This window comes from Natator depressus, chromosome 5, assembly GCF_965152275.1.
Source record: "Natator depressus isolate rNatDep1 chromosome 5, rNatDep2.hap1, whole genome shotgun sequence".
Lineage (NCBI taxonomy): Eukaryota > Metazoa > Chordata > Testudines > Cheloniidae > Natator > Natator depressus.
The window spans coordinates 60,881,729-60,897,279 of record NC_134238.1 but is presented as its reverse complement, the minus strand read 5'-3'; the positions used below and the strand labels follow the sequence as shown (position 1 = coordinate 60,897,279).

The 15,551-nt window shown below is 43.1% G+C and overlaps 1 protein-coding gene across 9 annotated transcripts in view; it reads right to left on the bottom strand.

Moving 5' to 3' along the window:
- CAST (calpastatin) overlaps positions 1–2,844 on the bottom strand; it is a 103,452-nt gene extending 100,608 nt beyond the window's left edge. For 3 of the 9 annotated variants that reach the window (XM_074952882.1, XM_074952886.1, XM_074952889.1), the window contains exon 1: positions 1,438–1,597. In XM_074952882.1, coding sequence (XP_074808983.1) covers positions 1,438–1,467 — 30 coding nt within the window. In that variant the 5' untranslated portion in view covers positions 1,468–1,597. Of the gene's footprint in view, positions 1–1,437; positions 1,598–2,545 lie in introns of those variants that run through there. The other 6 variants (XM_074952883.1, XM_074952887.1, XM_074952880.1 and 3 more) reach the window with 4 other exon arrangements.
- Between the last annotated feature and the right edge of the window lie 12,707 nt (positions 2,845–15,551).

Here is a 15,551-nt window from a genome sequence, read left to right as displayed (position 1 = left end):
TACTATAATCAGAACCTATGTACTTTATCATTTTATGATTTCACTGTAACACATAAAGTCAAACTGCTTCCCTATATGACTAACACATTATGTGGAAAGACGAGACTTGCTAAAAAACATGCACATAAAGGTTAGCTAAAACTAATCTTTGGTACCTTAAGTATAGCTAAACTGCCAAGTTCCATCAAAGAACCATGAAGAAAAGGAGTACTTGTGGCACCTTAGAGACTAACCAATTTATTTGAGCATGAGCTTTCGTGAGCTACAGCTCACTTCATCAGATGCATACTGTGGAAGCTGCAGAAGACATTATATACACACAGAGACCATGAAACAATACCTCCTCCCACCCCTCCTGCTGGTAATAGCTTATCTAAAGTGATCATCAAGTTGGGCCATTTCCAGCACAAATCCAGGTTTTCTCACCCTCCGCCCCCCCCCACACAAACTCACTCTCCTGAGAACCATGGTTTACTTAGGGAGGTTCAAACAAGTTAGTTCAAAAAAATACCTGCAGCTAAGAACAATTTTATGAAAACTTGTACCAACTAAGACTGTATTCAGAGTGGGAAAGAAAGAGTCCAAAATAAACTTAGCCTTTAAAAAAAAAAAATCAATCCATCACTTATTAGATTTCCTTTCAGATCACATCCCTGTTTTGGTTAAAGGATAAATGAATTATCATATGTAAAAGGGCCTGTATTTTTTCCAGGAGGTTGTAAAAATAAGCAACAACATCCACAAAGCTAATTTTTAAATGTATCATCTTCACTAAAGAGTTTATGGAAGTCCCTCTGAAACTGCAACGCATGTATTTTAATGGATTATTTAGAGAAAATATGACTGGACAATATTTCATAGTAAAATAACATCAACTTAAAAATTTCAAAGTATCAAATCGCATCTTTATACAAAAGTATTACTGTTTACTAATTTAAGTTGAACATAGTAAGCACTTTAGTTACTTGATCCATTCATTATTTACTAAATAGTCTCCTGAACAACATAACCAATTCCCCAGTGTCTAACTTAATCTGAATTCACAGTAACGCCATAGTTTTATCTTGATATAGCCGACAGTTGCTTCCTCATTCCTTCTCCTGCGGTCCCAAATACTTTAAATAAGTAGCTACCTTTTAAAACGTGGAATACAACATATCCAAGTTACAAAAGTGAGCTAGACTGTAGGGCACACATACCAGAGCAGGGTGAGTTTCCCCAAATGGAAGGTGGGGCAAATTCACGCCCCTGTAATTTTACTGAATGCATTAGAGTTACACAGGGGATGCATTTGGCTCTATCTTTAAGTGTCTAACCTTTAGCACTAATGCTCTCCCATTCTCTACTCACTTACTGATACAGTCGCTGGCAAGAGCCACACACCCAACCCAAGAGATTAAAATCCACTCTGTCAGTAGCAGAACTGGCTATATTTACCGTCGCATTCCACCAGCTTGCAAAAGCCATGGCCGGAACGTGTTCCTCCTTTAAAATAATCCTCCCCCTCCAAGCACCGCCGAGCGTTTCTAAGCGCCCAGGCTCAGGGCGGTAGAGCCAGGCTGGCGCTGACCCTGCCCCTGCCCCTGGGGCGGGCGGCGCTTTGGCAGCGAGGCGGAGCTGGCGCTCCAGGCTGGGTGTGCCACCGCCGCAGGGCAGGGGCGGGCGGAGGCGGGAAGGGCTGTTGGCGCGGCCTCGGCTGCGCCCCTCCCACTCCCCAGGGCTTTAGGGACTGCGGGGAAGATCGCAACGCGACCCCCATTGCGCCGACTCTGCCCTGTATCAGGCCGCGGGAAAGGGCTGGGCTGTCACTGCCCGCCCCACGATGGCCCGCAGCGGGGCCGCGCTGGGCTGTCACCGCCCGCCCGCCCCCCGATGGCCCGGAGCGGGGCCGCGCTGGGCTATCACCGCCCGCCCGCCCGCCCCCCGATGGCCCGGAGCGGGGCCGCGCTGGGCTATCACCGCCCGCCCGCCCCCCGATGGCCCGGAGTGGGGCCGCGCTGGGCTGTCACCGCCCGCCCGCCCCCCGATAGCCCGGAGCGGGGCCGCGCTGGGCTATCACCGCCCGCCCGCCCTCCGATGGCCCGGAGCGGGGCCGCGCTGGGCTGTCACCGCCCGCCCGCCCCCCGATGGCCCGGAGCGGGGCCGCGCTGGGCTGTCACCGCCCGCCCGCCCCCCGATGGCCCGGAGCGGGGCCGCGCTGGGCTATCACCGCCCGCCCGCCCCCCGATGGCCCGGAGTGGGGCCGCGCTGGGCTGTCACCGCCCGCCCTCCGATGGCCCGGAGCGGGGCCGCGCTGGGCTGTCACCGCCCGCCCTCCGATGGCCCGGAGCGGGGCCGCGCTGGGCCGTTCCCCCCCGCCGCCTCTGGGCCGCGGCGGGGCTGAGCCGGACAGTCCCGCTCCGCCAGCCCCGCTCCCCTCTTGCGGGCGGCGCTGGCGCATTCCTCTGCCCTGACACAGGCAGGAAGCCCAGCTGGCCGCCCGGAGCCCTGGCGCAGCGGAGCTTTGGGCGCCGCCCTAGCCCCGCGTCCTGGTTCCGACACTTACCGCTCTGCTCCCCTTGCCTGCAGCCCCCGCAGGCTTGGAGGAGGAGGACTTCTTCCCTTTATGTGGCTGAGACATGGCGCGGCGGCTCCTCGCTCGGCGCCTCTCCGCGCAGCGTTTACGGGGCGATGTAACGGGCAGGGAGAGGGGGGCAGGTTACATGTAACTGCGAAGCAGCTTTTCTGATGCAGCCAGAGCCAACTTTAGGCTGCAACCCCGCAAGTCCCTCCTCTTCCTGCAGCCTCGACTACTGGACCAGCTGCTCTAACGGCACCACTCCTCTGCCCCGCTCATCCCCGCTGGGCTCAGTGTTTCCTGAGAAGGAGGGGAGGGCTGACTGGAAGATGTTTGGTGGTGGTTTTGCTGCTTGCCAGGACATACCTTGCAGGCTTACTTGCAGAATGAGGCCTGGGCGTGGCCCTCTTGTGTCCTTTAGGCTTCACAGCTGAGCTGAGATTTGTTTTCCTTTCTGTAATAATGACAGGTTTCAGAGTAGCAGCCGTGTTAGTCTGTATTCGCAAAAAGAAAAGGAGGACTTGTGGCACCTTAGAGACTAACCAATTTATTTGAGCATGAGCTTTCGTGAGCTACAGCTCACTTCATCCGATGAAGTGAGCTGTAGCTCACGAAAGCTCATGCTCAAATAAATTGGTTAGTCTCTAAGGTGCCACAAGTACTCCTTTTCTTTCTGTAATAAGAAACTACAGGGGGAGAGCCATAAAATTCAAAGTCAGAGCAGAACACTTTGCAAGACTGAGTGGGGTTTGGATCAGATCCATAGTTTTGGTTTAGGCGTATCTCCTGTAATCACTGTTTGGCTCCTTGTAACAAAACCGATTGCCTGAAAAAATTAGCCATCCAACATTTATTTCTCCTGTCAATTTTAGGGAGCAAATTAACTTAAAATCTGAGCAAACCTGGATCTTTGCCCAAAACTCAAACCAAACTGGAACTTTTTTTGAGGCTTTGAGAAAAACACAGGGGAAAAAGTTACCATTTAAGGTATCAAGTATCAGAAGGGTAGCCCTGTTAGTCTGGATCTGTAAAAGCGACAGAGTCCTGTGGCCAGTCCATGCAACAAACCTCGATGCCAACTCTGCCCACATGTCTACACCAGCGACACCATCACAGGACCTAACCAGATCAGCCACACCATCACCAGTTCATTCACCTGCACGTCCACCAATATAATATACGCCAGCCAATGATCCTCTGCTATGTACATCGGCCAGATTGGACAGTCCCTACGTAAAAGGATAGATGGACACAAATCAGATATTAGGAATGGCAATATACAAAAACCTGTAGGAGAACACTTCAACCTCCCTGGACACACAATAGCAGATTTAAAGGTGGCCATCCTGCAGCAAAAAAACTTCAGCACCAGACTTCAAAGAGAAACTGCTGAGCTTCAGTTCATTTGCAAATTTGACACCATCAGCTCAGGATTAAACAAAAACTGTAAATGGCTATCCAGCTAAAAAGCAGTTTCTCCTCCCTTGGTGTTCACACCTCAACTGTTAGAAGAGAGCCTCATCCTCCCTGATTGAACTAACCTCGTTATCCCTAGCCTGATTCTTGCTTGCATATTTATACCTGCCTCTGGAAATTTCCACTACATGCATCCAACGAAGTGGGTATTCACCCACAAAAGCGTATGCTCCAATACGTCTGTTAATCTTTAAGGTGCCACAGGACTCTTTGCCATTTAAGGTATATGTCTCTTGTTCTCTTCCTGGATTAAGCTGCAAGTGGAAATATCAAAAGCAAACTTCTTCTCATGAGATTTCTAGCTGAAGTTTTTCATCATATCAGTTTCAGTAAATATCCACACTTGAGGCCTGCTTCTGAAGAGGTGCCTGAGCCATTCACAACTTCCTTCTTGGGATCATGCCCTCTAATTGTTGTTCAAAAACTCCATGCCTTGTTGAATTTAGCCCACTACTTGTTCCAGATTTTACGTTCCTGTAACTCAAAATCATCAGTCATTTAACTTTTAAATTTCCACACCAGTGAATGCGAAAAGGTTCTATCCATCTAACTAACTAACTAACTAACTAAATGTTTTCTGGTCAGTATCAGTTTTAATGGGTCTGCCAACAACAAAACCTTCCTTTTTGATTATTAAAGAGTAACTATTAGGTTTCAAGTTTATATATTAATACATTTTGAACCTTTGCTGCCACAACTTAGATTATTAGATCTGAAAGAATTTTCAAAATTTCATTTCAAAAAGGTAAATTCTAAATGCCCAACTTCTGCAAACACTTATGCAGAAGGCTGGGCAGTCTATAACACACCAGCAACTTCTCTTAGACACTGGAGGAACAATTTATGGTCAATCAAAAATCCAGCATGACCATCTGACCCTGATCCCATGTCAGAACATTATTATTTGTGACTCTGAATGCATGAACGTAGCCCCGAAATAAGAATTTAACTTAGTCTGGATCATGTGGAGATACTGAGGTGTCACCTTGAACTGAAAATCTGTCACTTTAATTATTGCCTTCCAAAATAAAGGGAGATTAAAGACACAAGATTAATTGGCAAGCATATGTGTAAGCAACTTGTACACAGCTTGCGTAAAACAGATGTGCGCTTCGGGAGCTCTAGGCCATGGAGCAGTACCAGAGTCTCTCTGCTCCCCCTGTGATTAAACTTTGTGCTGTAGACCAGGCTCTAACTGAATGTTGGGGAACAGTCCACCAGGAGCCCAACTCTTTCTATTCTGAAGAAGCAATCAGAATAACTGACATATATTACAATATTCCTCAAAGGTTGTAGCAAGTCAGATGTAATTAGTAATGCAGAAGGAAGTAGGAGAACCCTATTCTAATTGTTTAAGTAAGCTTTGTTCTGTTATATTGCTATTCAGTTTTCAATTAGGAAGAAAAATATTTACATTAACATGAGATTGTACACTAAATTCTCATTAATATATATGTAATATTAAATATAGTAAGTTTACTGCTAAGTTTATTTTGTTAGATATGTAGAAATTATTTTATAATACAATTCAAAATATTGAATATATTTAAAGTGTATTAATACTTAAGAGAAATAGAAGTATATATTTTATATACTGAAATGATTGTGATTGTCTTATATAATTGCATTGATTTAATGTAAAACTTAATACATTTATCTTTGAAACTTTTTATATTTCTAAGAGAATTTTGACTGTACTTTAACCATGCTTTCAGAAAGATACAGAGATACAGATACGGATACAGAGATAAAAGTACTGTGAGTAACAGTCTGAGGGCCTGATTCTGATCTCACTTATCCCAGTGTGAAACTAGTGAGAGGCAAGTCAAACCTTGTGTGTCTAAAACAATTGTACAAGGCTAAATGCAATAGAGAGATGAGTATATGGGTGACATGCAGAGGAGGATGGAAGGTTGAGGAACTGGTTTAATATGAGTTTAACAAGTGTCTTTTGTGTTTTAATTTAAAAAATAATAAAGTCTCACCAACAGGTCCAACAGATTGTACTGCATTCCTGAGTCTGAATGCATAGGACACTTCCTCCTGGCACTTCTACAGGAAAAGGAGGAAGCCTGTTTGAGCACCACCTCTTTAATTGCTCTGCTCCTGATGACAGTCATTAGAGCTCAGTGATAGAAATTAGGGAGCAAACAGTAGCATTCGTGATTAGACAAGAATATGTCAGAAAACCACAATAATTTAGGTCTCAATTCTACCTGGTGTTCAGCTCTCTGGTCCTCATCCACAGGCAGTGCTAGCCCATTGGGGGGAATAAGCAGGAATATTTTGACTCCCCCAGTAACAAATATTAATAATAATTATTATTATTATTATTAATAAAAAGCTGCTCAATGACCCTAAGCAAGTGCTTACACCTAGCGCTGGCTCTGCCTTGATCCAGCAAATCACCTAAGTACAGTACATGCTTACATAAGAACAGCCGTACTGGGTCAGATCAAAGGTCCATCTAGCCCAGTATCCTGTCTTCCGACAGTGGCCAATGCCAGGTGCTTCAGAGGGAGTGAACAGAACAAGGCAATTATCGAGTGATCCATCCCTTATTGTCCAGTCCCAGTTTCTGGCAGTCAGAGGTTTAGGGACACCCAGAGCATGGGGTTGTGTCCTTGACCATCTTGGCTAGTACTCATTGGTGGACCTGTCCTCATCTAATTCTCTTTTGAACCCAGTTATAATTTCAGCCTTCACAACATTCCCTGGCAATGGGTTCCACAGGTTGACTGTGCGTTCTGTGAAGTACTTCCTTTTGTTTGTTTTAAACCTGCTACCTATTAATTTCATTAGGTAACCCTGGATCTTGGGTTACATGAAGGGGTAAATAACACTTCCTTATTCACTTTCTCCACACCATTCATGATTTTATAGACCTTTATCATATCCCTCCTTAGTCATCTCTTTTCTAAGCAGCATAGTTCCAGTCTTTTTAATCTCTCCTTACATGGACGCTGTTCCATATCCCTAATCATTTTTGTTGTCCTTTTCTGAACCTTTTCCCAATTCTAATGTATCCTTTTTTGATATGGGGTGACCAAAACTGCAAGCAGTAGTCAAGATGTGGGCATACCATTGATTTAGATAGTGGCATTATGGTATCCTCCGTATCTTTTGGCCCAGAACAATCTCAAACCAAGATCTATTGACAGTGCAGCCAAGAGGATATGAGCACCATCATTGCCAGGAGGCATTGGAGATGGATTGCCCAGGTGCTTCAGATGGAAACTGATTCTATCACCAGAGTAGCAATAAGATGGACACCTGAATGCAAGCGAAAACGAGGCTGCCCAAAAACAACATGGCAAAGAGCTGTGGGAGCCAAACTGAAAAACCTGGGGCACAGCTGGGGAACCGTTGAAAGACTTGCCAGAAACAGACAGGAGTGGAGGAGTTTCATCACTGCCCTAATCGCCAGAGCCATAATGAGAACATGATGATGATTAAGGTATTTACTGTCTATCTATCCTTTTCCTAATGATTCCTAACATTCTGTTAGCTTTTTTGACTGCTGCCGCACACTGAGCGGATGTTTTCAGTGAACTGTCCACAGTGACTCCAAGAGCTCCATCTTGAGTGGTAACAGCTAATTTAAATCCCATCATTTTGTATGTATAGTTGGGATTATCTTTCCCTATGTCCATTACTTTGCACTTATCAACACTGAATTTCATCTGCCATTTTGTTGCCCAGTCCTCAGTTTTGTGAGATCTCTTTGCAGTTTGCTTTGGACTTAACTATCCTGAGTAATTTTGTATCATCTGCAAATTTTGCCACCTCACTGTTTTCCTCTTTTTCCAGATCATTTATGAATATGTCGAACAGCACTGATCCCAGTAGAGATCCCTGGGGAACAACACTATTTACCTCTTTCCATTCTGAAAACTGACATTTATTCCTACCCTTTGTTTCCTGTCTTTTAACCAGTTACTGATCCATGAGAGGACTTTCCCTCTTATCCCATGACTGCTTACTTTTCTTAAGAGCTTTTGGTGAGGGACCTTATCAAAGGCTTTCTGAAAACCCAGTTACATTATATCGACTGGATCTCCTTTGTCCACATGTTTGTTGACCCCCTCAAAGAATTCTAATAGATTGGTGATGCATGATTTCCCTTTAAAAAAGCCATGTTGACTCTTCCCAAACAAATCGTTCATCTATGTGTCTGATAATTCTGTTCTTTACTATAGTTTCAACCAATTTGCCTGGTTCTGCAGTTAGGCTTGCCAGCCTGTGTCAAGGTTCCCTCCCCACTCTGAACTCTAGGGTACAGATGTGGGGACCCGCATGAAAGACCCCCTAAGCTTATTTCTACCAGCTTAGGTTAAAACTTCCCCAAGGCACAAATTCTTTGCCCTTGGACGGTACGCTGCCACCACCAAGTGATTTAACAAAGAATCAGGGAAAGGACCACTTGGAGTTCCTATTCCCCCAAAATATCCCCCCAAGCCCTTACACCCCCTTTCCTGGGGAGGCTTGAGAATAATATCCTAACCAACTGGTTACAAAGTGATCCCAAACCCCTGGGTCTTAGGACAATAGAGAAATCAGTCAGGTTCTTAAAAGAAGGATTTTATTTTAAAAAAAAGGTAAAAATCACCTGTGTAAAATCAGGATGGAAAATAACTTTACAGGGTAACAAAAGATTCAAAAACACAGCAGAACTTCCTCTAGGCTTAGTTTCAAAGGTACAGAAAACAGGAATAAACCTCCCTCCAGCAAAGGAAAAATTCACAAGCAGAACAAAAGATAATCTAACATGTCTTGCCTGGCTTTTACTTACAATTTTTGTAATATGAGAGACTTTTAGGATGGTTTATAGGAGAAGGAGTTTTCTGACCTGATGCTTCTCTGCTTCCCAAGAGAACACACAAAAACAAAGCCTCCCCCCCAGATTTGAAAGTATCTTCTTTCCCCATTGGTCCTTTTGGTCAGGTGCCAACCAGGTTATTTGAGCTTCTTAACCCCTTATAGGTGAGGAGGATTTCTAGGCTACCCTTAGTTGTATGGTTATGACGGCCTGTAATTGCCAGGATCACCTCTGAAGCCTTTTTTAAAAAATTGGTGTCACATTAGCTATCTTTCAGTCATCTGGTACAGAAGTTGATTTAAGTGATAGGTTACATACCACACTTAATCGTTCTGCAATTTCATATTTGAGTTCTTTCAGAACTCTTGGGTGAATCCCAACTGGTCCTGGTGATTTATTACGGTTTAGTTTATCAATTACTTAGCTTTAAGTATGTGAGAAGTCCCATTGAAAGGTTAGTTAGGCATGTAAATACAGTTTGAAATATCTTTTAGAGCTCCCACATAGCTGTAAAGTTTATCAGATAAATACTGAGGGCGAGTTACCCTAAGAGGTTTCAAGTTAGTTCCAGATTACTATTTCTAAAGTTGTGCTCCTAAGTTGGGGGTGTGTGCTAACAGTTCTTACATGTCTAGCACAAACAATTGTTTTGTGAATAGCAAATATCCACACCCATGTTTAAGTGTGCAAAAACTTGGACAACTGAAAAATGAGTATCTACAATGTTTGAGGCTGGGGAAGAGATATCACAGTGTTAAAAGCACTTCATCTCAACCCTCACATCTACTGCACGCTGCTTTGTTTGCAGGGTACATGACTTAACTATGCTGTAAAATGTTTGCAGAACTCATCTCATAGCTGACAGCAGAAGGTATTCTTTGATCATGTCTTAACCATTATTTCCTTCTCATAGGTCAAAAACCAGGAGTTGCCTTTCTCACATGATTCATGGTATATGACCCCACCCTTCAACAACTGTAACTAAGACAGACAAACTATTTCATCTATTCTTTTATATGCTACTGTGCACAAAGCCTCCAGTAAGTAGGAACGCTCTGGTCTTGTTGGTAAGGACAAAGAATTTGATACTGTCTGTGAAACTTTTCAACCCTGTAGTTCAAGTATATATATTTTCTATTTGATTATATTAATTATATGTCTTTTAAATTTATAACACCAATGCCTGACTCAATCCCAGTGCCCACTGGAAACTTCCCTTCCATAGTTAGGCATTCTAATTTTTGACCAAAGCCAGGAGGAAATTGGGTTAGAAAGATTTTGCTATTGTTTAAATCATCAGCATGAGCATTAATTTTAAAAATGAATACAAAAGTGTGCTAGATACTGAATCAGAATTTGACAAGTCTCTATGCATGCAAAGTTTTGACTTCAGCACATTGACTTTGCCCTGAACTAAGGCTTCAGCACATAAAGTCTTTAAGCTTCTGCAGTATTCATCACATAAAGACTTAAGTGATTGTGACCGAAAGCACCCCTGTATTCACACCCTCCACACAGTTGTAATAATCTGTACAAAATATGTCTTGTGAGGTATCATTTGAAAACTAATGACTCACTAGTTAATAATTTCATGGTGGAATGTATGTAGCACCAGTATATGTAAAGTTATGAATTCCCCCAGTATGCTGTTATTAGCACATGTTCGAAACCAAACAGCCCTGCCTAGACAAAAGTTGTTAAACAGGCCTATCCTAAACAAAGGAATGTGTGTTTACCTCAATTTACCTATAAGTAGTAAACAGGATCCTCAACGCACCAGGGGGAAAAGATGGCAGGAAACAAAACAATTTGAATTTTAGCAAACACAAGTGGAGGAAGAAAGAACATGGAGCCTCGTTCACAGCCAGACTCCATGTCACTTTCCTTAGTGCACGGATTAACTTTCCTTTAGAGGGTAACCTTCAGAACAATCCACTTCAGAGGTTCACTGGACTATAAAAGAAAGGGGCAGAAAACCCCAAGTTACTCTTATACCTAAGAAGACAAAGGCACCAGCACCTTCCTGCCTCTGGGAGAGATCCTTACTGAGGAAAGGGTCAGTCACCCTCTTGCTGGAAGATGGTAAGTGAGACAGGCCATCTTCAACAAGCACCTTGAACCAAAACTTGCTAGTATAGTTTTAGACTTTTAGATGTGTGTTTTTGCTTTTATCCATTTCTAACTTTATCTCCTATACACTTCAAATAATATCTTCTTTTGTTAATAAATTTGTTTGATTTTTAATCTAAACCAATCCAATGCTGTGTTTAAACTGAACTGCTTGGTAACGCCAGTCAAAATAACAAACTTGAATATTGCTTCCTTACAGGGGCAATGAACCTTAATATCTGAACTGTCCAGGAGAGGCCTAGACAGTGCAGAACACCCATTTCTGAGAAAATTCAGGACTGGGAGTGTGTTGAGGTCACCCTGCAAGTAATAACCAAGACTCGTGGAACCAGAGTGTGACTGGTGTGTAGCTGGAAAGCTGCTGGGGTCAGATCTGCTGCACTGAGGCTGCAGCTATACACAGACATTCAGGGTGTGACCTGCATGATGTGAGCAGCCCAGATTGGGAGCTACAGCAACAAAGCATTGTGAGGTACCCAGGATTGCAGGGCAGGTAGAGACACAACCCCTCACTGATCTGGATCGCATCCCAGAATGTGACAGTGATGAAGTCATTATGTGCTGAAATATTCACTGCACAAGGACTTCTTTCTCCCATCCTGCCCCCTTCTCTTCAACCAGCTCATACCGTAGAAGCCAGCCAGCGCAGAGAGAAGAGTGGGGTATCAGGTTTGAGGAGACAAGATAGAAAGGATTCAGGAGAACCAAGAGGACAATGCCAGAAGTAGCTGCAGCTATGGACTAGTAGCCATTTTTGGTGCCCAAGTTTCTTGATGTTTTTCTGTATCAATACAAATACACCTATTGGCAAAAATGCTGCATTTCTATGGATATCAAATAGATATAAATAACAAAGAGTTGAGACTGAAAACCAAAGTCTTAAAGGAAATTTCATTTGACAATCTAGGCGTCACCCAGATGAATTCCAAACATTGTAACCATGAGGGAGTGTCTGACCTGCTGTTAATTTGTTGTTTTTAAAAAAATAACTTTCCTGAGAGAAATATATTCTCAAGAGTCTTAAGTAAATATATTAAATTTAGGAAGGAAGGAAAGCAGGTCAGGTTATGATCCGTCTGTAAATCCAGAGGAACTCTACTGAACTCAAAATATACATAGGTGTAAATGAGAGCAAAATGTATCTGTCTTTCCCTAAATGTGCTTTTAAATTAGTTCACAAATAGATACTTCACAAATGAAACTCTGTAAGGGCAGGGTGTGAGGTAAACCAGAATGCACTGCTGATGAGAAATTACCTTTTATATACTTATACACTTGGAATTCTCAAAATAAAAAAAAAGGCACTGATAATAGAATAAATATCTAACTTATAAAATGCCATTTACATTTTAAACATATACTAAACTTTGTGTTAATGGCATATATGTCAAAGTGAAATCCATGTAATAACTTGTATTTTTCATGCACTTTTGACCACTCTGCCTGCAGTCAGCCCATTTAATCAATTTCTTCTTGGATTTATAACAGTCCAAATCCCTGAGCATTTCCCCCCCTTCTTAATCTTAGTCTACCACATAAATATGCCTCCTTTTCCCTGCTAAATATAGAGTTCCCTCCACTTCCATATTACACTAGCCTGAGGTGCATGATAGGCAATATCTGTCCAGGACCACTGACAAGTTTGTGGTCTGATACCTCTTGGCCCTTCAAGGCTAGAACCAGAGGTTTATTCTATTTGAAATGGAATGTTCCCAACTTTCTAATACACAACACTTGCTTTTAGACCTGGATGATTCTGAGAGTTCAGATTTTATAGCTGTGAAATTTTAGGTAATTTTTAGAGGTTTTAAAACTTCATTAGTAAATAATTTAGCTTTTCCTCGGAGGTCTGTAGACTTGGATTCCTGGTACTAAAGGAGTCTGACTTTACAGGGGAGGGATAGGAAAATTAGCCAAATATTTAAAATAATACTTTTATAAAATGGTTTCTGTAAAATATATCATATACGCAATATATGATGATGGGATGCGGTATAAAGGATTTATTTACACTTGTTTGTAATGACCTTATAACTGACTCATGTTTGCCATTTGTGAGTAATGTGATCATCCAGAATATAGTACACTATATCACTATTCAAACTGTTCCCAAAGATAATAAAGACCCATTCTACAGATTAAAGAATATGAGATAAATAAAATGAGAAACAAAGGCATAAACTCTATACATGAAATGTACACTACAAAAATAATGAGTTTTAGGATACAGTCTCATTGTAGGGTTAGATTGTGGGTAGCCCTACAGTGGTGTTCAAGAGAAAGGAAAGAGTACAATAGTCCTCCTACTCACGTCCACTCTATCTTCACAAAAGTCAGCCACAATCTCAGGACTTGTGTACGTGGGGACACTCAGGAAAGTTAAGGCAAATCAGCTACAGGTGTGAAATCAACATGCGTAAGTTAAAGTACATTAAATCCTGTGTGGATGCTCTTATTCAGGGATAAAGTAGTCTCATTTAAGTTACAGTGAACTAAGGCCATTTTACTCCTGAATGAGAACATCCACACAGGTTTAACCAGTGGACTAGAATCATTCTCACTCTCTCTCATTCTCTGGCCCAATGATTGTTCCACTGTGAACAAATATTTAAATAGTCATTGGGCCAGACTGAGAATGACTCTGTAGTCCATTGTGACCCAGGGACATCTTCATATCAACTGGTAGAGGACATGGGCACACAGGGTTTTACAGGGATCCTTTTGGGTGAATAATAGTTCACCCAGGGTAGCATGGACGGTCAATACTGAGAGCCAGTAGCCTGCTGGTCATCATAATCATGAAATGAATATACGGATGATCATTAATAAGTTATGTATCTATACTGAAAATTATGGTCTTAAGGCAGTGGTTCTCAACCTATTTACCATTGTGGGCTGCATCCACACAATATATGTACTACCTGTATGTCCTGCGGATGTCACATGGGCCGTAGCTGTGTGCTGATTGGGCCACAGGTTGAGAACCACTGTCTTAAGGTCTTGAAGATAAGGCAGGTCACCAGGAAGTGACTTGCTTCGGATAAGCTCCTTTCAGGCAGGAGGTAACAGATGCTTTTCTCCCTATCTGTTCATATGTATATTGTCTGCTTCACAATAGAAGTCTAAATGCATACCGAGCCCAATGCTAATCAAGAGATTACAAAATACATAAGAGAAGAAAGTCACAGGAAAAAACAATCAGTAGGGGTTGTCTTGTTTATGAATCAGGGCAAAGGATTGTTCTGATATATCTAGGGGTACCAAGAGATGCACTGGATCCCTCATCGAGGAGGCAAGCTGACAGTGTGGTATGCTTCATGAAAATAGGATCACAGCCAGCCTGCCAAGCCGTGGTGAGCAATACTTTATTAGATATGAGATTCTCTTGTTAATTAAATCCAGACTCTAGGATGCATATCATAATTTTATTTTATATATAACCATTTGTTTCCAATACTTCTACTTGCTGTTACATTGAATCTCTATGGTTAGTTAAATAAACCTAATCTTGATTTCACTATAAACATATCTAAGTGCTGTGTGTTAAGTGGAGCGGTGATCTGAGGTGGAACTGGTAAGCTGGGGTGTAGTGTTTTTCCCAAAGCAGCAGATCTGTGAATGCTGTGAGTTTCCAGTAGAACAAGAACTGGACACTCCAGGAAGATGCTCAGAGGTTGGAGTGTGCTTTACACTAACCTGTAGAGAGTGGGGCCTGCGTAGGTCTACAGGGGAGTGCTTGTGTTGCTGTGGCTAGTGGAGTTGGGGAACTGACCCCCGCTAGGGACAGACAAGGCTTCCTTATGCTAAGGGAAGGTCGTAAAGAGGTGTCTCAACTCTGGTACCCTCGGGGAAGCATTGCTTTCAGTGGTTAGGGCACCCAAGTGGGAGGTGGGAGACCAAGGGTCCAGTCTTTCCGTAATCACTCTTTCATTATTTATCCACAGTGGAACAGCTTCAACAGGAGAGACTGAGGGAGCCCCACAGCAGACTATCCTATAGCTCAGTGGTTAGAGCACTCTCCTGAGCAGTGAGAGACCCCATTCAAGGCCTTCTTCCCCCTTCTGAAGATAAGGGGGAACTGAATCTGTCTCTTCCACATTGCAGGTGATTGCTCCAACAACTGGGATAAAAGTTATAAGATAGGCACCACCACCACCACCACCTCCTCTGGTGGTGATGCTGGCAAGATTTTGAATGGGGCCTGATTCAGTAGGCGGCCTCTGACCATGCCTGCCATATCAGGCCCCACATGTGATTTAGGCAGACAGACTTCCCCTGGTTTGTGAATTGCTCTGGGGCTTAGATGGGAAACAGGTGTCTGGATGCCTAGACTGAGGCAGCAGTGCCCGTGCCCAGAGGCGGAAACTTAGGTGCTGAGGGGACTTTGACCCTGAAAACATAGGCACTGGGTAAGTTTAGGGTCAGGCAGGAGTTCTGTGGATCATAGTGGAGCCTAAAACTTGGATTTAGATGCCTAACTGGAAATTTAGGTGGCTAAATCTGGGGTTTAGGCACCTAAGTACCTTTGTGGATTGGGGCCTAAGTAATGTGCCCAAGTTCACACAGGAA